General features: G+C 39.6%; 1 protein-coding gene across 5 annotated transcripts in view; it reads left to right on the forward strand.

Moving 5' to 3' along the window:
• Nucleotides 1–23,183, forward strand: part of TBC1D4 (TBC1 domain family member 4) — a 110,158-nt gene that overhangs the window by 60,958 nt on the left and 26,017 nt on the right. For 3 of the 5 annotated variants that reach the window (XM_069802550.1, XM_069802554.1, XM_069802553.1), the window contains exons 2-11: nt 1,631–2,233; nt 3,605–3,694; nt 7,364–7,468; nt 9,995–10,127; nt 11,998–12,089; nt 12,869–12,979; nt 13,617–13,736; nt 17,370–17,444; nt 18,430–18,656; nt 20,500–20,649. In XM_069802550.1, coding sequence (XP_069658651.1) covers nt 1,631–2,233; nt 3,605–3,694; nt 7,364–7,468; nt 9,995–10,127; nt 11,998–12,089; nt 12,869–12,979; nt 13,617–13,736; nt 17,370–17,444; nt 18,430–18,656; nt 20,500–20,649 — 1,706 coding nt within the window. The remainder of the gene's footprint in view (nt 1–1,630; nt 2,234–3,604; nt 3,695–7,363; nt 7,469–9,994; nt 10,128–11,997; nt 12,090–12,868; nt 12,980–13,616; nt 13,737–17,369; nt 17,445–18,429; nt 18,657–20,499; nt 20,650–23,183) is intronic. The other 2 variants (XM_069802551.1, XM_069802552.1) reach the window with 2 other exon arrangements.

Below are 23,183 nucleotides of genomic sequence, written 5' to 3' on the forward strand. Positions count from 1 at the left end.
GGAGGAAGTGCACCTTGGGTGATGGTAAAGCAGCCTGGTAGTGAGAATGAGTAAAGATTAAATACACTCTAGTATCTGTGTCATATCAAGACTAACTTTTAGCTTCACTGAAAACTGAGACGATGATGACATCTATAGGGATGAAAGCCAAACAGTCAGAAGGTCTTAGGGTAATTGAACTTAATTTTGCAATAAATGAACTGGAAGCAGATTTGAGTTGAATGCCCAATGGATGAGGAGTGTGTAATGGGAGATGGGGATTAAGACGAGGTAATTTCCCACTGTGACTTGCAAAAGTATTGGCATACAAGATTACTGCCTCATTAGCAAGTTTCAAGTGGTATCGTGTGACTGAAAGAAGGAGATGCTGTAGGGAGCATGGATTATTTACCAAGGTTTATTTACTAACTTCAGAGTTATCTCTTTTTTAATAGAAAAAGTACTTTAAAACAAATTATCAAATATTATAGATATGGTGGGAAGCTGTATGAAATACAAAAGCTGTTGATTGATTGCATTGGATTAGGTGAATGTTGTGAACTGACTTCTCTTGCAAAGAAAATCAGATAGATATTCTCTTTTGATCTCATTGTCACTAGTAACTTCTCCAATGCATGTAATGTGATGCCATTCATTATCCTTCCAGAGAAGATGAGACCTGGTAAGAAAGAGGTTTGGTCAAGCAGAGCTAGGTACTGTCAAAAGAGCAATCACTCTGATCCGAGATCAGTAGAGTTGGACAAGTCCATGTTTTCTTTAGTGAAGGTAAAATGAAAAAGGAGCTTGCATATTAAATATGTTGATACTGAAGGCAGACATCCTCCCAAGGTGATTGGGATAAAATGGCGGAAAAACCAGGTGGCCTTAAAAGACTGGGGGATACACGGCTGAAACTAAGAGTTTCTACTGGCGATGTGTAGTTTGGCCTTACAGGGTATAGTAGGAATCCGTAGGTAAGAATGACAGAGGAGAAGAGAGATTTGGGTGTGCTTCTTAATTGCATAATGACTGAAACAGCAGAGAAGTGTGACCTTAAAGTAAGCTATGTAATAGGATGGATGGGGTGAGGATAATAAACGAGAGCTAATGCAATTGTACATGGTACTTTGGTAAAATTCCCATATACTTGCTGCCTGTATTCCAAAACTGTCAGTTGAAACTGATGGGGATTGCTGGTCACTTCTTCACAAAACTGTTTCCACAACTGTCCTAAGAATGGAATATCTGGCTCTGCAAAATAAAAACAAAGGATCATTGATGGCCCTATGCAAAATATATCAGCAAGAGCCACTGATCTGGAAGAGGGCTACAGAAAAGAGAAGGCGGTCTCAATAAAACAAAAAAAAAAAGTTGTGAACATTTGTCAGTAGACCTTCTGGTAATTTAAAACCTTATGTTCTGAAACAGGTTCCAGTAAAAAAATCAGAAATTATTTGCTTTGTTTCCACTGTATAAATTGTCTATAGAGAATTTAGAATTTACTATTTTTATGTTGTCAGCCAAGAAGCTAGTGGCACTCTACTGAAGAAGTAACTTGTATAAATACTTACGTTAACAAATGTTTGATGTATCACTGTCTATGCTATCTCATTTGTGGCTACTAAACAGACCTTTCACACTGTCCCTTTAGGTTCCTGATGTCATCAGCAGCATAAGACAAGTCTCCAAAGCAGCGCTGAAAGAAGATGCCAAACCAAGTAAGGACAGTGAAGATGCCTTCTATGACTCTCAAAAATTTGAGGTCCTGTACTGTGGAAAGGTGACGGTGGCTCACAAGAAAGCTCCCTCCACACTAATTGATGATTGCATTGAGAAATTCAGCCTTCATGAGCGCCAGCGCCTGAAACTATTAAACGAGCAGCGGAATAACGAGTCAAATTTGGACTTACCCCTGTGTGAAGGAAATGTGCCAGCTTCTCCATCGGATAGCCCATTTGAGGAGCTGGACAGCCCAAATAACACTGCGGGGCATGCTGCGATGTTTACAATCGGCAGCCAGACCAACTTGACCAACCTGGCCAGCACTCGTGGCTCCTTTCCAGAGCGAATTTTAGAGGACTCTGGCTTTGATGAGCAGCAAGAGTTTCGCTCCCGGTGCAGCAGCGTCACTGCAGTTATGCAAAGAAGGGTTCATGATACAAACCTGAAAATACAGCCACGCAGAAGACATGCAAGTGCACCCAGTCATGTTCAGCCCTCCGACTCTGAGAAGAACAGGACAATGTTGTTTCAGGTGTGTACTAGGTTAAGCAGTTTCATGTTGGTTTTGCGCTGTATCTTCCCCTGTGCAGTTTGAAGCTGAGACAAGTTTAGCAAGATAAGTAGTATGGATCCAGTATGGTTTCATGATGTGTCATAAATATTTATGTATCTGTTCATAAATTATTGGAACACAAGTAGCTGAAATTTCTTAAGGAAGTCACCTTAACTCATGAGCTCAGGTAAATTTTAAGAAAAAGGAATTACTTAGAGAGTAATAACAGCAGCAGAGTTTCTAGGGAATTAATTATTCTATATGCAGTTCTGGTTTGTCTGTATTGGTGAGATCTAGGACCTAGCTGAAAAAAGTGAGTATTCTTTCAAAAAAAGAATCGACGAAGACTTCCATGTGAACAAATACTCTTTTTTGTGCAATTAAAAAGAAGCTCACAACTTCACATAATGCTTTCACAGCTTTTTGTTTGAGCCAGGCCCTTTATGATAATTTGTATTAACATTCAGCTGGTCTTTCCCAGATGAGTACTCAAACATCTCTGCACTGAAGGCTTCATCCTTCAGACCTCGCAGTTATGTCTTCTCTTGCCTGAAGTGCATTTGACATCTTCAAAGCTTGTATTGAGAAAACAAAAGGGCACTTAAAGGAGGTGACCCATAAAAGGAAAGATCTTTGGACCTTAAAATAACAGGGGGCTAAATGCCTGGGTTTTGTCTTTCCATTTTCTTTAAAGATCATTCTTGCCTTTTATTCTCTTGGGGAAATGCTAACTGAAGTGAGAATGCATTGCCCTTTAGAACACCACAGCTATCACCAGTAATGAAAAGAATTTAGCTGAAAAACTCCCTGAGGTCTATGGAATAAGTTCCATACACCTGAGAAGCAGTTTGGGAAAGCTGAAATACAGCTTGCTGCAGAACCTACTCTTTCTCATCCAGAACTACTGCAAAACCAAAAAGTATCACCTTCAGATCAACATAGTTTCCCAGCTGATTTATGGTATAGTTTTAAAAAAATAAAATTCTCAAGTTTTGTTTTTTACTGCAGCTTTTAATTTAGCCACATTGTTTACTAAAGGTTTCAGTATTGTCTGTCAAACATGTGATCTTTGGACCAAAATAACTCGAAAAGAAAAGGGGGGGGGGGAAGCTGTCTTCTTTCCAAGTCTTTTTCCTATTCAACTGAGTGTATTGTTCTCACTGAAATATTCTTACTCAACACAGGCTGAATTATGGCACCCTTGTTCCTGCTGAGTAAGCTGTTATGCTGAAGGTACTCTATGTGAACAAGAAAGGGCTAGATTGTGACATTTTTGTTGCTGTTAATGTTGTGTCTCCAAGACAGTTGTAAACTAGACTTATTTCCTTCCCCCTGCCCCACTCCCCTCAGGTTGGAAGGTTTGAAGTTAACCTCATCAGTCCGGACACCAAATCTGTTGTGCTTGAAAAGAATTTTAAAGATATCTCTTCATGTTCTCAGGTAAGCATTAATAAGAAGCAACAGGTAGATCATCAGGAGAAAAGGAATTTCTTTGTTCTTCAGCTGGGTTGCCTTGCTGATCTATAGGCAGCAGAAAAAAAGGAAATGTAGAATTCTTTTTCAGCATTCTGTGCTGTTTTCCTTTATTAAGTCTCAAAGGCCAGTTTATCCTGGCTCAAAGGCCATTTAAACAGTTTGTCCTATTGAATTACCCTGAATGAAAGTAAAGTGCTGGTTTACCCCATTGGGTCCTTAATTTAAAAAAAGAAAAAACAGAAGACGGAAGGAGGGATTTTGAGCGATTGTGACTAATGTGTATACAGATCCTGCATGAAGTTTGATGCATCACCTTCTTTGGGGAGTACAGCTGAAGAAATTGGATCTTAAACTGTAATTGCTTTATGAACACTTACAGAAGACTTGAAGTACTGATTTGCCTTTACAAGAGCAAGAGCTGTTATTCAAATCTGGGCTTTCACTCATCTGGTAGCTGTTTCAAGTAGGTACTGCACAAAAATAATGCAATGTCATCCCCAAAGAGCTTAAGTACAGAAAAGACGAGCGCAAGATAACCAGTCTGAGCTGTGGTAGTGGCAACTTTGATCTTTGGTCAGAAAACAAACTATAAACTGTTCTGCTTTGGAAGAGCATTGGATATAATTTGGGAAGGAGCTTAATCTTCATTTAGGATGCTCTGAGTGTGCGGTTTCTGAGCAGCTAAGCTCCTGAAAGCCTCTGGAATGAAAGGAGGAGAGCATCAGATCAGCCCTCCAGAAAAACAGCAGTTCACCTGCATAATTTTTTCTGGAGGATATGGCAATAGGTGAACCTAGCTATGTCCAGTAATAAATAAACAAGTCTTACAAAGTTAAATGCCAGAGCTGAGGGATTCACCTTTCTATCTTGCTGTTGTTCAGCACCTGTTACTTCTGGCACTTTCTGTTTTGAGGTCTTATTTTATTATCTTCTTTCATTTGCCATGCACATGCATCACTTCAGGCCTCCTTAAACACCATTATTCTAGTTTAAAGTACACTTCCTGGCATGCTCTAAACCTGTATTTCACCCCCAAGTGCTTTCATTTTAATGCTAATAACAAATATGCTCTTGCATGACTGTGCTACCAATGCTAATAAGTATTAAGAAGTGGTCAGCACTTGTAACTCGAGTGGATTCTTGAGCTATCAAGGTCCAGGTCCTTAAGTCGACTCTGCTGTTTAACTACAATTTGTATTGCTCTTGGTAGAGAAAAAAGGCAAGTCCAAATATAGAGTGGGACAGTATAATCAAACAATGATCTATTAATAGCTTTATAATAAGTATAGGTCAAAGAAATTCTTAAAGCAGTGGTATGGAAAGCAAAATTTGCAGACAGCTTGAGTCTTCTCCCGCTTTGTGGGTGTACTGAGCTGAATAAAAGTTGACACAACTTTACGTACTGGGCTCCTGGGTTGCATATACATACTGATAATTGTCAAACAAAACAGTCATAAGTGGGGACAACCTTTGTTCTTCTGACTTTAAAGCTTGGTGGAGACAGCAAGACCATGGCAGACCTTCAAGGCCTAGCTTTCCTTCAGTAAAATAACTGTGTACAGTAAATAGTGTTAGGTAATGCTGTGTGTTGGGCTTTGGAGGTGGAATATTTCACTCCCTCTTCACTTTCATTTGGAGCAAAGCTTTTGTTATTTTGCATGCTTGAGTAACTCAAACAGGCACTAACAATACTGTGGGGTTTGGGGCTTTGTTGGTTTTGTTTTTTTTTTTTTTAATGCAAAACGGCTACTTCAGAGAAGTTGGGGTTTTTTCTATGTTCAATAGAAATGCAATATTAATTTGTTCAGGACTAAGGATTTGGTGGCATAAGCCTCACCAGTATTTTAAGAACTTGGTGCTTGCCACAGGGCTTCTGTGTTGCAGGTTTATGGGGCAGTGATTTACTGCATATTGTGAGACTGTGGCTTAGGAATGTTTGTTCTTCTAAGCCTTACAAACGATGAAAAGGATATGTTCTCTTCAGCTTGCATTCTGGATTCTTTTAGTCTGGTCCGATAAAGGTATTTTTATTCTATAGCTTAAGTGTGGTTGATCTCCTGCATTCAATTCATTATCTGCACTCCATATAATTGTCAAAGCAGCAAATATAATTGATGAAAAACCCCTCTGTGTGTTTTCAAAGCTCAGGTGTCAGAGAGCTGTAGAAGTTTTCTTGTTGCAGCCTTTCTGACCTTGAGGGAACCCAGAACAACAAACAACTTTGCCCCTTTGGCATGACAAGTCTGGCCACCTTCTTAAAGAAATGTGATGGAGGTACTGTTAATTAAGGAATGTACTGTGCTATTTATGCTTCAGTGGTGCAAGTGTCACATCCTTCTCCCCCACAAATGTTCTCCTGTGGAGACTGAGAAATCAGACAGCACTAGACTTGTTCAGGCACTGTCAGCAGGAGGGAACTGGCATCTTACTGAACCAGCTGAAGTAAATACGGTTTCCTTGCAAAACAGAGGGCAACGCTTCACTGTTACATAGATCAATGTACGTGTATACATCTGTTCTTTTTCATTTTATGCTTTTGAAGACTTCATGTGTCACAGGAAAACTAGTTCAATTAAGTCAGGATTAGTGTGGACTATGGTAAACTAATGCCATTTGTGCCATCTGAGATGCCCTCTGCAACTTTGTTAAGTTTTGTTTAAAAGCCCAAACGTAACTTGGAATTTTGTTTTTAAAAACTACAGTGTGTAGTGGCAATATGTTCAGTCTGTCACGTACTGCATTACCAATTTTGTCTAGAGTGTTTTCTGTAGTGACAAGCAAGTTGTTTTGCCTCTTCCCCTCTTTTACGATATAGGTGTTTTCTTTGGAGATGGATCCAAGCAACTGAGTTCTGCTTTCTGTTGTATTTGAACTTGAGGGATTAGGCTTTCTTTTGGAGAAAATCTATTACCATACTCAGATGATAAAAACATTGGCAAAAGCATTAACAATAGTGAGTCATGTTCCATGAATTGAGACTGGGAATATAGTGTTTCTTAGGAAGCAGCTCTCTTTGATCTTCTCAGTGCTGTTTTTAGCAAGGCAACGTTCCCTGTCAAGCAGTTAGACTAGGATCTTGAAAGAAAACATCAGTAGTAATGTGTAATAAGTCTTGAAACTTCTGGTATGTAACTTGGTTTCAAAGAATTTATTTAAGAATTTGTTTGGAATTCTGCATGTCACCACTCATTCCCTGCTCTTTTTGGTGTAGTCCTAACTTGTATTACAGGAAAGCAAAGATCTGTTGCTACTTTGATGCTACTCTAGTCCCATGTTTTAGCATGGGTTCATTTACATCAAGTTTTCACTGCATAGGCAATTGCAAATATAACCTAGGACTCTTTAGTCCGCTTCCATGAAAATCCAGTTTTCCCAATGGAAGAAATTCAGGTCCAGGTCCATTACTGTAGAACTTTTGATTGTATGAAGAGCTTTATGTAACTTTTAAATGCAAAAAGCAATTTAAAAGATGACTGTTGTAGCTGTAAAATAGATCGTTAGTAGTATGCATTTATAGTTTCTCAAATTTTTGTATTGGCAAGTGTTGGAGTCTGGCAACTATTTTTAGGATCACTTCAGAAACTAAACCTTTTTATAAAATAGTCCACTAATGCTGTTTTTAAACTCTCTTAGGGTATAAAACACGTTGATCACTTTGGTTTCATTTGCCGGGAATCTTTTGAACCTGGGTTAAGCCAGTATGTTTGCTATGTATTCCAGTGTGCAAGTGAGTCTCTGGTGAGTATTTATTAATGATCCTAACATTTCCATCAGAAGATGTCTGAGGCATTTCCTAAATCATGGGAGTCTCTGTTATTCTGCTGTGTCAGCTGAGCCTCAGTGGTCTCAGGTGTGGGACCTCATTTGTGAATATGAAAATATGCATACATTCTGTTCATATATAGCCATATCTTGCTACTCTGCTGATGCTTATATCAATAACACATAGAAAAAATCCGGATGGATGAGTTCACACATGCAGACTGTGAGCATATTTGGGCTCTATATTTGATTGTAACTCTTGCGTTTCTAATTGTTGAGACACTTGGCTCCCCATTAAACATGTAATTACATGTATTGAATCAGTAACAATGTTGATGATAAAATTCAAACATACTTTTCAGGATAAGGTTTAAACTATTGGCTGATCCTGTATATGGCTTTAGCGTTTTCCCTGTAGTCTGTTCTGTTCCTCAGGAGACGAAAATAGCAGCACCTGATCATAGAAGAAAACCATATATGTGTGGATGTGTGTAACTATGAAAAAGTCCCTTGGACATTTGATAAAGTATGTATCAATCAATTGAAGTTCCAGGTGCTGGTGATTTAACTGATACAGGTAGCTTAATAATGTGAGGCATACAGGAATTCGTTTTGGCTACTACATTTTTATTTTCAAGCTCTAATACTTTAAAAGAAGTTTGTTTCTATTCTGAAACATGTTTGTTCTTGATTGCTGTGTTAACAGCTGCTAACTCTTTTTCAGCTAAACTTAAAAATCACTCTTCTAGCTCGCTGAAAAATGTAATTTGTTAATTCATTGACTAGCTTAAGAGTGAATAGATTTATGTCAATAAAACTTCAAACAGCTAGCAGCCCTAGATGTACAATGGTAGTTGAGGCTGTACATTTTATAAAAATGGGAGCTTGTTATGAAATCAGCTCTAGCTTTGTGCTAAGAGAAAGTGTTACAACTGACCAATTGATAAATCTGACCATGTATAAATCAAAGACTTAAAATGTGGTATATAAAGAAACCATGTATTTATGACCCTCTTTACATATTCTAGTACTGATATGTGTGGATATGCCCACATGTAGTATGAAATGAACATTCCTTAGCTACTTTCAGATGCAATCGCTTGGACTCCAGTGGCAGTTTGACTGTGGCAGGGCAGAGCTGTAAAACCTAATGCTTTCCAGATTCTGTGCTGTCAGGCAGGCTGTGTTGGTACGCTCGTGTATATTTGCTGTAAACCTAGCTGCAGTCTGTGCTACAGTTGTGATTTTAGTGTAGTCATAATCCATATGCTTAGCACTGTTCTGTGGATCTTCCATTTGAGAGGCATTGTTGCCAATTAAAAAATTATCAGTCTGTATTGCAAGATGTATTCACTGTTCAATGCCCTGCTTTATTGCTAAGAAGAGAGAGCACCCAGAAATTACTGGTAGTGCTTAAAACTGTGGGTTTAAAAAGACAAATAATAGAGAAGACCTAAACAGATTGGGACACAAACTAATTCAAATTTCCACGTTCAGGTGCCATTTTTTTAAGTATTTTTTTTTTCTGCCAAGTGACAGACCCTCAAAAAAGTCTGTATCTTTTCAATGTTAGACTGCATGATTTTGGTCTCAAATAGTTCAGCCTTCTTCTTTCTGCTTATAAAAAAAGAAACAGATAAGAGGGAGGACCTGATTCTGAAGTAGAATACTGATTGCTTTCCTAAGATTGTCATCAAGCTGTTGTCTCCTTCTTTCCATGCTAATGCAAAGACTCAAGTAAACAGCTTTTAATAAGCATTGTATTCCCCTAAAATACAGACAGGGGAACTCCAAACAGTTTGTATTTAAGGTCTGGGAGCATATTTGAATGAGTGTGGAGAAACACTGTCACCTCAACCTTTCTTACACAAAAGTTGAGCTTTTCCAGTGCTGGTGTGTTGGAACACAGCACTGCTGTATTTGTGGTAGTGGCAGAGGAAAGGTCATGGCAGACTGCAAGGCAGGTCGGCAGTACTTAAAGATAAGTTAGTGATTGTAATGAAGCTGGTAGCCAGTCTAGTAGCCTGGAGAAAAGTGAACTGCTGTGGGAAGCTCCTGTCTGCCAGCAGGATGGGTCTGTGGGGTTTTGTGCTAAAATGGTGCAGTGGTGGGAGGAAAATCATTGAGAGGGAGCATGTGCAGTTTACAGGAGAAACTTGAAGCTAAAGAAAAAGAAAGAAATGCAGTTTATTTAGCCAGCATATATTCAAGCCAAAAATTCCCACTTGCAGCTTCTGAAAACAGCGGCTTCCTGCCCAGTAAGCTTGAGTAGCTGCAGTTAGATACTCAAAATTACACTCTCTGGCTGAAATTGAAGATGGTGAGCATCCACAGAAAAGGCAGAAAACTGGGAATACAACCTTGATCTCTTTAGAAGACAGCAGATGGGGGGGGGGGGGTTGATTGTAAAGCACCTGTCTATGATGTGATTTATAAATCTAATTTGATGTATATGACATGCATTTTTGTTTATGTACTGTCTTTTCCTTCCTTCTCCTATAGGTTGATGAGGTAATGCTTACCCTGAAACAAGCCTTTAGCACTGCTGCAGCTCTGCAAAATGCCAAGACACAGATTAAACTGTGCGAGGCCTGCCCTATGCATTCGTTGCACAAACTTTGTGAAAGAATTGAAGGTAGCAGCTGAGTTTATTTTCTAATTGTGTTTTTCTGATTATTCTAGAAGAATTTTAATTATGTTAACCATCCACTTTCAACTTAAACCATGTAAGAACAGAGGGAAAAGTATCCCAGTAAGGAATTCTTACCATCACTTTGCACTCTCTGTAATCAAGTGGAGGTCATAGCAGTAATGATATTGCAACTGAATATAGTATCGCTTCTGTTAGAAAGATATACTTTTTCATTGTCATACCTCTCTTAAATGTTAAGCAGAGCAGAAAACCCCACCAGTTCACCTTCTGTTTATTTTTTTTTCTGAAGATGCGTGCTTTCAAAATGGGTCATAAAAAGACAGTTGTGATCAAAAAGGGTCTTGCTTTCTTGTGTGTTCATTCTTTCCTGTGTGGGGTTATTTCTTCCTCCTTTGTGTTTATTCTCTTACACACTTCAAAATCTATTTCTATTATGGGGAAATAAATGATTAAGTTAGGAGATTAATAAAATTAAGGCAACTACCTGGCTTTAAATGTGAATAGACAAACCTTTGTAGTTTCTCTGAAGCAAGGTATGCCAGAACACATACAAAAATCTTACAAGATAGAATTTAAAAAAAACAAACAACATAGTTAGTAGCAGGATCCTATTTTTATACTTATTCCGCTGTGTCTCCTTGCAAAGTGTTGCATGCAAAAAAAGCAAGTATGTTACAGTAGTCTTGTATCTTCTGGTCTGGTGATGATGGTGCTGGTAATTGCCAGTTGTCCCGTTCATTAAAAGTCACTGTTGCTACTTCCCTCCCTCTGGTGGATGAAAAGCAAAGTGTAAAATCTTAGTGGAGTGAAATTCTGTTAGGTTGCGACTGACATTTTCCATGTTTAACAACAGATATTCAGAAGTGATAAAGCTTAACTGGGAAAGTCTTCTGTAAACGAAAAACTAGAGGCTGCTGTATAAGGCAGTGTAAGTATCTTGAATACAGATACTTGCAAGCCTGGGATAAGTGTCCAGTATCAAAATAAAATCACTTCTAGGGCGACAACTTGAGTACCACAATAGTAGTTTCATAAACTTTGTACTTAGTGACTGAAAGACTATTTTAGTGTCCCTTTGTTTTTATCTGTCTGCTTTGTTTAGAGTCTAGAAGTTTATCATAATCAAACCTAGAGCTTCCTGACTTTGGAAAAGTCTTTATCTGTTCTGATTGCAGTGTTCTATGAATGAGATCTACCTTGGATGGAAAAACCATATATCTTAATCTGATTCAGGGCGTTTTGTTTTCCCCCATGGTTTTTGTAGCTTCCTAGAACAAGCTCTGTGAGCAAATTTGCATTTTATTGAACATCAGAAATTCTTTCCTTTTTCTTACAGCTTTTATGCTGTTCTTGCTTTTAAAAGTGTCTTCAGTTCTCTGGTATGACCTGTACCCTACCCTTTCCTTGTATAGGAATGTATCTAACATTTTCAGTTCAAAGCATCTGAAAACTTCTGAGTATCCTGTGCATTGAGTATCTCTCCAGTTACATCCCTGATCTGTTCCTCTCTTCCTCCTCTCCCATACAGTTGTCAGGCTTCGAGCTGTCAGTGAGCTCTTGGTACTAGGACAGAAGACATCAGTGGGGTAGGGAGCACAACCTTTTACACAGGAGCCAGCCACTTAGCTGCTGCTAGTACCATTTTTACTGCTAAAGAAAGGATACAAAACCATGTGGTTTAGCAAAACCTGAAGTATTTTGTATCATATTTACTGCAGATATACAACTGTCATAAGTTAAATTTGTATAAACTCAAATGCAGGCTTATATCTTCTACTATAATTTTTTTTCAACAGTTTTTTCAGAAATCATTTGAGAATCTAGAAGCTTTAATGTTCCTTTCTTTTCTCAGGACTCTATCCACCAAGAGCCAAACTTGTAATTCAGAGACATTTGTCGTCACTAACTGATAATGAGCAAGCAGACATTTTTGAACGTGTTCAGGTAATACGTTAGAAGCTGTTCTCTTTCAAATTTAAGAAAGACCATGATAAAATGGACTAGACATTTTTGGTTTTGATTATGTTTGTTTTGTTATGTAGTTGATCTAGAATTTACTGGTTTTCCACCAAACATCATACTAAAATAGCATGCTCTCAACCTAACCTCATGTGATACACTGCTATTGGAAAAGTTTTGATTCCCAAGTCTGCTGAGATACTCTTGTCTTCATAGCCAGAGTACTTTTTTTTTTTTCTTTTCCCTGAGTTAAGTTCTTCATCTGTAAACAAGTTTCCCTACTTGAAAGTGATGTGGGAATGAACGTGTCTGGCATTTTCAGAAGTTGTCTTTTGACTTATTCTGAGGCAAGATTCTGGTGTGAGGAAGTGTACTCAAGTGGACGAAGTATACGTTATTTAGGCTTCCAACAGCTATGCTCCTCACTAGCTGCCTGAAGAAGGGAGTGGCTTTTTGGTTTTCCTGGGTTCCTTATTCCATTTATAAGGCTATACAATGGCAGACAACCTTAGAAAACAAAATGTGTGGGTGTAAGGCTCCCTCTTCTCCACAACCTGTAAAATTTTCCATATGGAAAGTTTTGGTCTGTTTTGCTCAGGAGTAGGAAGGTACACAAACATTTTGCAATTTGACATACTGATAGTGCACTCTGGCATCTGGTGTATCGGTATATTAATTTCAAAGAATACATACATATGGAAGGGAAAATGAGCAAATCATGACTTGAAAGGCAACTTTTTTCTTTTCTTTGCTGTTACTGACAGAAAATGAAGCCTGACAATGACCAGGAAGAAAATGAACTTGTGATCTTACATCTACGCCAACTCTGTGAAACTAAGCAGAAAACGCACATTCACATTGGTGAAGCACCATTGGTAAAGCTAATTTTTGTATTATACCTCTCCCACGCTATTAAAATGTAACTTTGAATACTACCAGGGTCACTGCTAGAGTTCATCAGGGATAGCTGAAGCTGGATATTGTAATTAAGAGAGGACTATGAAAAAGAAGTAATTTGATTTGATTTGATTTATAGTGGCATGCATTTTTTTTTAAGTTTGGGGGGCAGGAAGGGAGGGAAGAAAGACAACCAATTATTTTTAGGTCTAGATTTCCTTACAGTGTGAGCATACCTCTTCTGTCCTTTTCCTTCCTCCCTGATCCCCACTCCCAAACAGTTACTCCTAGGGAGAATAGGGATGAAGAGGGCATTGATTTCAGTTTAAACTATGAACTTACCTAGCAAAGAAAATGGGTAACAGTATTGTTAAATTGATAGGCTTTTACAAGATAGACTTTAGCTATGGAATGTGCATTTAACTGTGTTTTTTTGTGAGTTTATTTTTTGGGGGGGGTGAGAGGTTTTGTTTTTGGTTTTTGTTTGTGGTGTTTTTTTAATAAAGGGCAAAGGTATGTTCTTTATTACGTAAGTTGGTTCATCTTTAGTCTTTGGAGGTCTGCAATTGCAAAAGAATTGCTAAAGCTGAACTGTGTCCTTGCTCATTTCAACAGACCGTTTCTAACAGTGCGATTCCAGAAAGCACCACCAGTGGTGGCAGGTTTAAACTTGACATTCTGAAAAACAAGGCCAAGAAATCCTTGACTAGCTCTCTGGAAAATATCTTCTCAAGGGTAAGACTAGCAACTCATTGTCAGCGTCTCTCCCAGATATCCTTAACAGTAAAGACCTATCAGATTTTTTTTGTTCTTTGGCCTCAGTCTGATAAATACTTAATGAAGTGATATCCCTATTGTGAAATCTGAGGGTTACAGCTGGGTTGATTGTGACTTAACTGTGCTAGAAAATTTATGGTAAGGCCACACATATAGAGAGGAAAAAAGGCAACTTTCTGAATAATGAATGTTCATTGTAGGTGGCAAGTGAGTTGGCTGAACATTATCAGATGTGTTGCTTCAGAATAAAAAAAGTTAATCAGGATAGTTGCATGATCCCACAAAGAGACATTATCTTATTTTGAAAGTGTGTATAAATGTGCCTACATAACCTGGAAATCTTTCTGTTTTGAGAAGTAATGCCTTACCTCCCATAGCTAAAATTGCTTATGTTGATCGCTAAGAATCTTTAGAAAGTAGTAACAAAGTTGTCCTTTTTCAGGGGGAAAAAAAAAAAAAAAGCTATAGACTTAAACTGAATTGTTCTTCATTTCAGTGTTGCTAGCCAGATATGATGTGGAATTGCAGATAATTACTGGAACTCTCTTACATTAAATAGCCTTTTAAAGAAGAAGTCTGAATTGCAAGTTTTGCTTAGTGTCTCCTGCTCGGTAGGAAGAGTCCTAAAAGCAGAGAAGAGGCATATAAAGGAGTAACTGAAGAAGGCTTGGTGCCTGGGATTCAGTATGTTGTTACAGAGGAGGTGTGATGAGCTGCGAATACTGGATGGGGAGGTCTAACTATAATTTGGAGCAGTGAAATTAAGTTCCTTCTGCTAGTAATTTTAAAAGTACCATGCTAAATCAAGGCCTAAGTTGCACTTGTCCTGCAGCTTATATGGGCATGTCATAAAGTAACCTACAAATGTAGGATGCCACAGATGTTCCCTATAAAGGAGGCAAAATATTATTTGCCACGGAGAATCCTTAGAACTTAAGGTTAGGCATGAGTTTGATCTAGGACTGAAGCGAGCATTAAAACCCTCTTGGTCAAATCTGACCTGTGTTGTGTAGCAGGTTTTACATACTAGGGACTTGGTCTGAATATGGAGAGAGCAAGCATGCACATGCAAAAGAGAGCAGTGACAGTCAGAAGATCTGGATAATTTCAGCACTCTGGAATATCATCAAAAGGTGACAGCTACAGTCATGCCTGTGCTGAGTCTGATTTCTTTTCCACATCTAAAGAACATGTGACTGGAAAGTGTTCTAGTTCTGATGGTGGGTCACTAATCCTGTGGTGGTTGTGAAACAGGCATACATCACTGGGAATAACCCAGTAAAGCAGCCCTGCCATATACAGACATATTAGCACTCCAGTCATGTCAAGGAAGAATCATTTAGACGAAATGTGCTGTTTAAGTTGCAGAGCCTCTGAAGGGAAATTGCTTATATATTGTTGGTTTTGGTATAGTATGTTCCTCTCACCAGGGCCACTGTGACATGCTGCATGTTATAGTATGAGGATCTACACAGTCCATGATTGAGTTCAAGAGAAGTGGACACCCAAATCTGGATTAGGGCCATTTTAAGTTTGCTATTTATGAAGCAGACTTGCTGTTGTGAGGAAGGTTGTCTCACCTTTAACTTGAAACTGGAATAGATCAGCAACAGCAGTATGTTGTAGTGAATCATGATACACATAGGAGTTCATCCTTGCAGAGCCATTTAAAGGTTGCACAATGCAAGACCGAGAAAAATAATTTACAGTGCAGCTCAACCACTAATTATTTAGTTAAAGCAGGAGTATACGGCAAGTATCTCTGTGTGTGTATACTGTGTGTTATGTGCATACATGTGTTACGCAATGACTGTTGTGATGGTTCTTAGTCTTCATCAGGCTATTACAAGAAGTCTAAAGGAGTGTGGCTAATTCCTAAAGGTATTTAAGCACCAAATACCTATTGGTGTGGTGGGTTTTCCCCTCCTGAAGCCAGCTGCAAATCACATGGTATTGATGTAATGGGATGCTAATTATTTATGACTTATCATTTTTATTTTAAAGTACATTTAATAACAAAGAGACCAGGAAAGAACTTCAGTTGGGGTTTTTTGGGGGTTTTGGTTTTTGTTTTGTTTTTTAAAGTTGGCATTTAGCATCTTTTTGTAGATAAAAAGATTTAACTAAAAAGCAGAAGTCCGTATCTGTGGGTGAGAGACTTACGCAGCCTCAATCTTAGCAAAATTAGAAATAAGTATGTAGTAACCAGATATCTAGGAACACTTTAAGTGGATGGCTTCTTAGCTAGATAAATAGCATCAAGTGACATTTTAAGCTACTTGAAGGAGTAGCTGCTCATTACTCACCATAGGGAAACATTCTGGGTTCTGTGCTCTGGCTTCACTTAGTCCCAGAGGAATGTCACTTTTTAACTTGTTTGTTTTGCTAGACTGATCTTATTTTTGTCAGGTTTGAACTAAAAACAGGCTGTGGCTTCCTAATGAGGTACCTCAGAAAAATAAATATAATCTCTGCTTGACCTCATGAACAGATTTCTTCCAGTCCATGCTGCACTAACCTCTTCTGTTGTTGTTTTTTCCGAACCAAAAAGCCCTCCTTACAGTGCCAAAAGTGTGTGTTTTTAAAGCTAGTGAGAAACTTCCAAGTTATCCTTTGCTCTTGTTTTATTGTGAGGGTCAGTGAAGAGATGCTTCAGGCAGAGTATTCATTGGTAATGAGCTTAAATGGGATGATGTACTTAAAGGGCACTCAAAGTCTTGAAAATAAACCTTACCAGGAAAAAGTAGGCTAAATAAATACTGCTGATGTTGAGAAAACTTCCCCTGGAGTTGCAAGCATACCAAGAGGAGCTCTATCTACAGTTTTCCTAAAACCTAGACTATTTTCCCCCTGATAATGTACTGAAAGCAACTTACTTCAGCAGTTGGAAATGTCCAACAGCACACTTCACCAACGTTTCATGGGAGTTAAAGTTAGGAGTGGAAGGTAGTCAAAAGTATTGTGGCCCTATCAGCTCTTCCTGTGAAACCAGATGACTGTTAACAAGTTCAGCAAAGATCTGCTAACGCTAATTTCTAGCAAATTTCCCTCAGGGTTATCTGCATTATAATTGAAAAGTCATCTTTGTATTTGGCACTATTTGGCTGAGTTTGCAACCAGAGAGCATTTTTTCCCAGTTTTAGCACTTTCACTACTTTTGCCCAGGTGGACTTAATTTGTCTGAAATGTCTAGATATGGAGTAAACTCTCTGTTGAGATTGTAGTATGTCAAATGCATCCATTAGCTGCAGTGCATGCACAGTACTGAAGTCTGGAGCTTTTTGAACTTGGCTGTTTAAGCCAACTCAGCTATTTTGCCTCCAATGGATCAGGAAATGCTCAGTTACTTCAGACAACAGAGCTGCAGGTTTAAAACTCCTGGGAGCAAGGAGGGAGAAGGTACAGTGTTGTCAGCTAAAGATGTCACTGCTTGTAAAATCCAGTGCTTGTCCCATGATCTGTGGTCTTATGTTAAATGTGTCACATGCCTGAACTGTCCTGTGTTCACCTGTGCAGCTGTTGCCATCTTTGCTTAACCCTCAGAAAAAGAAGAAAAAAACCAGATTAAATTACTCAGTTCTTTTCTTGCAGGGAGCCAACAGAATGCGGGGCCGCCTGGGAAGCGTGGACAGCTTTGAGCGCTGCAACAGCCTTGCTTCTGACAAAGTATGTAAGGAGCTTAGTTACAATTGGCACATTTTCCTGTGCAGGTGTTAATGAAGTGTAAATATGGCACTCTGCTTCCACTTGAAGGAAGTAGCACAATTTACAAAACTCAAATAAGAGTTTCCACTGGGAGGCAGAGGGTGTAAGAAAGCTGGCATAGATGTTGACTTGAAGCTTCAGCTTTAATCTGTTCTCTGATTGCCGCTTCTTTTTTCTACACTTCCTTTGCTTTTACAAAAAGCAGGGAATTTCTGGTCAGGTTCTGCCTTGTTTCACTGAAGTAATTAAAAAAGGTCATATCTCAACAAAAGGAAATGCTCTGAAGGTGAAGAATCCTTTCTGTAAGTAACAGTTGCTTTAGGGAAGTGAGAATTTTTGACCTAAAACCAGCTGTTGGGGATGCTGTATGGGGGCGAGCGGGCACAACTCTGTTCACTTTCTTTTTATTTCCTGTTTTTAATGTTTTACCTCGCGTGAGGATTGGTTGCTAGTTTTCCCATGAGGTGAAGATTCTGTTATGGTTTTCCTGCTACAGTTACTCATAAACTGGCTGTGTAATAACAGTCTCTCTTCCAGGATATGGCTATGACGGTACAGGAAGTATGCTCGCGATATGTCGAGGAAACTAGCTAAAAGCAGTTTCCCTAGTCTTTTCAATTCCTGTGTTTTCCTGAAAGAGTGAGGAGTCCTGTCGCTGGAATGCCGATCCCTGTGAGAGGATGCCTAGAGTAATTAGTGTGGTGTTTGCGTTGTATATATTTTTTTATTCCTCCCTCCTCCTTTTTTTTTTTAAGAAGGACGCTGCTGGTTTGGAGTAAGTTATCAAAGGATGTCTGGTTTTGGTGATAATTAGCATACAATAGGCCATGACCGAGAAGGGGGAGAGGCTTTGGTGCCCCGGTGTGGCGCATGGCCCGTGGGGTTAGGTGAGAGCTCTCGCAGGGTGCAGAGCGACAGGCCTCACTCCGCCAGCACTTCCTTTCAGGACGCTTCGCCGGGCGATTCTCCGCCAGCTACTCCTCCAGCGTCCCCCGTGTCCTCGGCCTGGCAGCCGTTTCCCGAGGAAGACTCGGACTCCCCCCAGTTCAGGAGGCGTGCGCACACCTTCAGCCACCCCCCCTCCAGTGCCAAGCGGAGGATAACCTTCCAGAACGGGAGGTCCCAGAGCGTCCGCTCCCCGCTGCTGCGGCAGGGCTGCATCGAGACGACAAGGTGAGTCAGGGCATGCTGCGCCACGCGCCTGCTCTCTCCTGCGGTTTTGGTGCACGACCGTCACCCGCGTTCCTTCTTACGGAAGCTGTTTTGCGCTGCTCTGGGTTTTATTTACTGATTTGCAGCCTGTCTTCTCTGCCTCCGAGTAGTTTGGTGCTCTGCAGTAACTCACTAATCCCTGAATTAGTGATTCAGGGGAAGCATCAATCTAGCGAATTGATCATCAGGCTGGATGCTGGCGCTGATCTATTAATTTATTTATTTGCCACTTCTGAGCTGAGCCTTTTTGTCAGTGTTGGTAGTCAGGCCCTTTGGAGAAGACGTCCTCGCCACTTTTAAAAGAGATGGTAGCCTGATGATTCTATGAAATGAAAAAGGCACTGACAGCTTTAAGTGTCTGTCACTATGTTAGGCAAAGCTCCTGGAGAGTATGTCCAGAATTAAAACTGGTGAGGAGTCTCACAAAAGAACTTAAGGATTAAACACCTCCACTGAACTGTCAGGCATGGGATTTCCCTGTTTGCCTTTCTCTGGAGCTTCCCTCTGTAACTTCTTTCCCCTTCCTTTTTGGAGACTCTCCAGCTATTAACATGTGGAACAGTGTTCCTTCAGGAGTTCCTTCACTCAGTCAGAAGAGGTCCCCACAGTTTATTGTGGGCCTCTTTGGTTGTACTTTCTTTCTCTGCCTCCATCCTGGTTATTTGCAGTTAAGTGACTGTGCAAACTTCAAAACCTTTACAAGATTCAGGCCCAGATGAGCTGAATTTTTTCTGTTAGAGGAGCACTTTCTCCAAAGTACTTGTCTGTTTCAGTGCGTGGCTGCAATTATGCTTTTTGTAGCCTCTTTCTGAAAATGGCCTTAAATGGTAATTTCTCACCTGTTATTGATGTCTAGATTAACATATCAGTGTGAATGCTGCACCAGCTTCTAGAGAACGGCAAAAAAGTTTATTCTGTTTAAGAGAGTAGAAGGGGGTGAAGGGTAAGAAACTAGCCTTGAAGTAGCTTTGTTACATTGTGTTTCTGAAGAGATAAATAATGTTTTTTTTACTGAGATAAACTTTGGTTATTGTTTTTTCCACTGACTGTGTTGTATGCAAACAGGAAACCCTGACAGTTCAAACTGAAGGACTTGCTGACTTCACTTCTTTGTAATAACTTTTAAGAAGTCACTGATTTAAGTGGCATCATCAGCAGATTTTCAGTCAAAACAGTCTGTAAGAACTTTGTTCTAGGCTGGGATTTTTCCTTCTCTCCTTTGCTATTGAGGATTAATCAAAAATGTTAAGTAAAAGAAACTGAATTAATTTTTATGTCCCCCCAACACTTGTTACTATTATTATGTAATGTTTAACTGTGTAGTAGGACTAGCTTTCTTGATTTAAATGCTTCACAAAAATTTATCAGCAAGCATTGCATTTAAATAATCTCTACTTTCTAATGTGTTCTAGCAATACACGTTATTTACAAAAGCAAGAGAAAACTGAAGGGAAGAAATAAGGTGGTTCAAGTTATTGGAAGCAGGTTTCTAAGGATATTTTCTGAATGTTTCAGAGATTCTTTTTCTGAATTTGCTTTGAGAATAAATAAGGCTAAAGAAATAAAAGTGGTCTGCCTGTTCTGCAATGTCATTGAAATGTTTCTTAAAAGAAATCAGCTGTAACAGCAAAATCGGTATCACCAGGGAAACTACCCAGTAGTGCACTTGGTACATTCTATCTTCTGGGAAACAGAGTTACTGTAAACCAAGATGAGGTACTTGGCCAGTATCTTTAATCTGGATGTTTTGTTGTGTCCGAACCCATGCTGACCCATCTGCTATGTTCTCTTGTTGCCTGCACAGTCCTACTGTCGGGGTTCGGCGCGCTTTCAGTGAGAGTGAGTCTGCATCACCTGGTCTCTCCTCCTCTGTCTCTGCCCCTTCTTTCCTGAAAACCTTTTACCAGGGCTCAGGAAGGTTGCTCCAGCACTCAGAAAGTGACCTCTCCAAGAGGTGAGAGCATTGTCTCCTGCCTAGTTCTTCAGTGCCACCAGTTTAACAACAGGATTCCCAGTGCAAATGCAGCACATGGGATCTCTCCCACTCTGCCTTGTGCTCCTGCATTTCTAACAGACTTCCTAGGTACTTGATGCAAATGGGCAAACAAGCTTTTAGCCAAAAAAGCCTGTGAAAAATAGAGGCTTGTCTGCTGACATCTAGTAGCTGTGACCTGTTTCTCTTGCAGTGTTGCAAATCTGCTGCATTGGTTTGTCACTTGAAATGCAATGGTTTTTAGGACTGTCACGCCAATTTAATGCTTTCTCTGCTGAATGCAAACCAGCATGTGTTGCTGTGATCATTGGCATGTGAAATTAAGAAAACAGCAATGTGAAGAGTGTACAGTACTAACGTGGGATGCCTGTGCACGAGGACAGGGAAGTGCCAAGTTAGCTGGGTGATGCTAGCTGTGAGATGTTTAGAGAGAATCAGCAAATAACTTCCCATTGAAGAGGAGTGGGGAAGAAGCGAAGATACAAGAAGGGCTTTCTGACATCAGTGTGAAAGCTGAGTATCTGAATGGAAGTCACGCTTCTTTTTACTGTAAGAATAGGCCCTTCTTCAGGAAGGTGCTTGAGGAAACTGCGTATGGGTTATTTTTCTGAAGTAGGCCTGTAGTGAATGAGGTGGAGCCATAGTTTTGAACTTCATGACGTTTGTTTGCCAGTTGCTGGCCTTTTTGTCTCTCTTCTGCCAAGGACAACTCCTTTTTCCTTCACCAGTCTGTCCTTGTTCGCTGAACTATACTTGTGTTTCTGGTACTCTTCATCTCTGGATGTGGCCCTCCCCTAATAGTTCCCAACAGAAAACTGGAGTTGTCGAAGGTGCTTTTGTGACTGTTTCTCCCTGGAAAAATAACAGTAGATTGCATTCTTACCGAAAACAAGTGTTGATGATACCTGGATTCTGGGTGTGTTAGGACTCTAAGGCATGGGAATTTCAGTTGTATGAGATGGGTGTGGAAGTTTTTAGGAGTGCCTGAAGAAATTTTTTCACCTTGTGGAGTACAGTTTCATTAAACACAGATTAGTTTGTCATCTCCGTTTTAGGGTAGGTGTAAGAAATTAAGTAAGTATACAAACTAATGTGAGAGGCGTTTGACCTAAAGGTGGCTTTAAGGTACAGTTTGGGTTAGTCATCTCTAATATTATATATATATATATATAGGTTAGAATAAATACAAAGTATGTATCATCTCCTTAAGCACACTATATCCTACCTTGATTCCACTGACATTTAAAGTGTCTCTTTCTGGCCTGTAATCTGTAATTGGTATATAGCATGCAGCCCAAAACTGTAGTGTAGGCACAATTACAAAACACCTAGCGGGAAATTCCTACAGTTTAGGTTCTTCCAGCAGAATAAACTTGTGTATAAGTGGAATAAGGTGAGACATTCCTACAAGAAGATGACTGCATCATAGCTGTAGTGGCAGGACCACTGCAGGCCGCGACCCTCATTCCGCGCGCCCCCCCCCCGCTCCCCTCCCCCAAATCCCACAGCTTTTAAGAAGTAAATGGTAAATTATCTAGATTGACTTTCTAACAGAGGGCTAATGTAAACTAATAATTCCTTAATTTTTGGAGGTCTTTGCAAAACCAGTCTTAGAAATATTTCACAGTTCTGAAAAGAGTGTCGCTTTAAAGTGACCCCACCTTTTTACCCAAGCACAAATGAGTAAGGAATAAGCAGTGTATGTTTTTGAAATTTGAGAGGAGAGATTGACATCTTGTCCAGTGTAGAAGTAGGCTTTTAATATTGCCTGTTCTAAACCTTGTGTCCAGTAATAGTTACTATTTAAGTGAATTGGATGCCTAGACTTTCCATTCCCTACTATACTGCAGTAACACTAGACGAAGTAGCAGGTGAATTATTAAAGTTGAAATTCAGGAAACTGATGATTACACACCAGGATGTGCAGAGGAATGGCAAAAAATTTACCTGTCTCTTGCAGACTACCTCTTATTTGGGTTCCACTCCAACTTTGTTTCTGTGTTCGCTTCAGTTAGCAGACTCGGTCCAAGCTGAACCAATGCCCAGGTCAGTTTGTACAGGCAGCTGTATCCCATTAAACCTAGCTTTCTGGATTTGGGGAATGTAGGTATTCAGTATTGTACTAAACCTGTACTTTAATGCCAGCTAATTCCAAGCTGAAATTTCTGAGATATTACTCTTTCTGGAATTGGTTATGCACATTTTTCAAGATACTGCATTTCATTATAATGGAGTTTTGAAATGTAGGGTGGGGAGATCTTAAAATTAGCAGTAATTCCCAGAAGACAACCTTGTTTCTACTTAGGTTTTGTAGTATACAGGTTTCTGATACCATTTAGTCTTGAATTTGTGTGAAAACTCTCTCGAAAATGGAATCTCATTAGCTATAGGTCTTGCTGGGAGCAACTGAGCCTGAACTGTCATGGTAAGGAAATTGCAGTAGCAAGACTGTATCGTTGGCATCTAGTTGGGTTCATGATGCGAATACAACAAAT

This window comes from Haliaeetus albicilla, chromosome 15, assembly GCF_947461875.1.
Source record: "Haliaeetus albicilla chromosome 15, bHalAlb1.1, whole genome shotgun sequence".
NCBI classification, from domain to species: Eukaryota; Metazoa; Chordata; class Aves; order Accipitriformes; family Accipitridae; genus Haliaeetus; species Haliaeetus albicilla.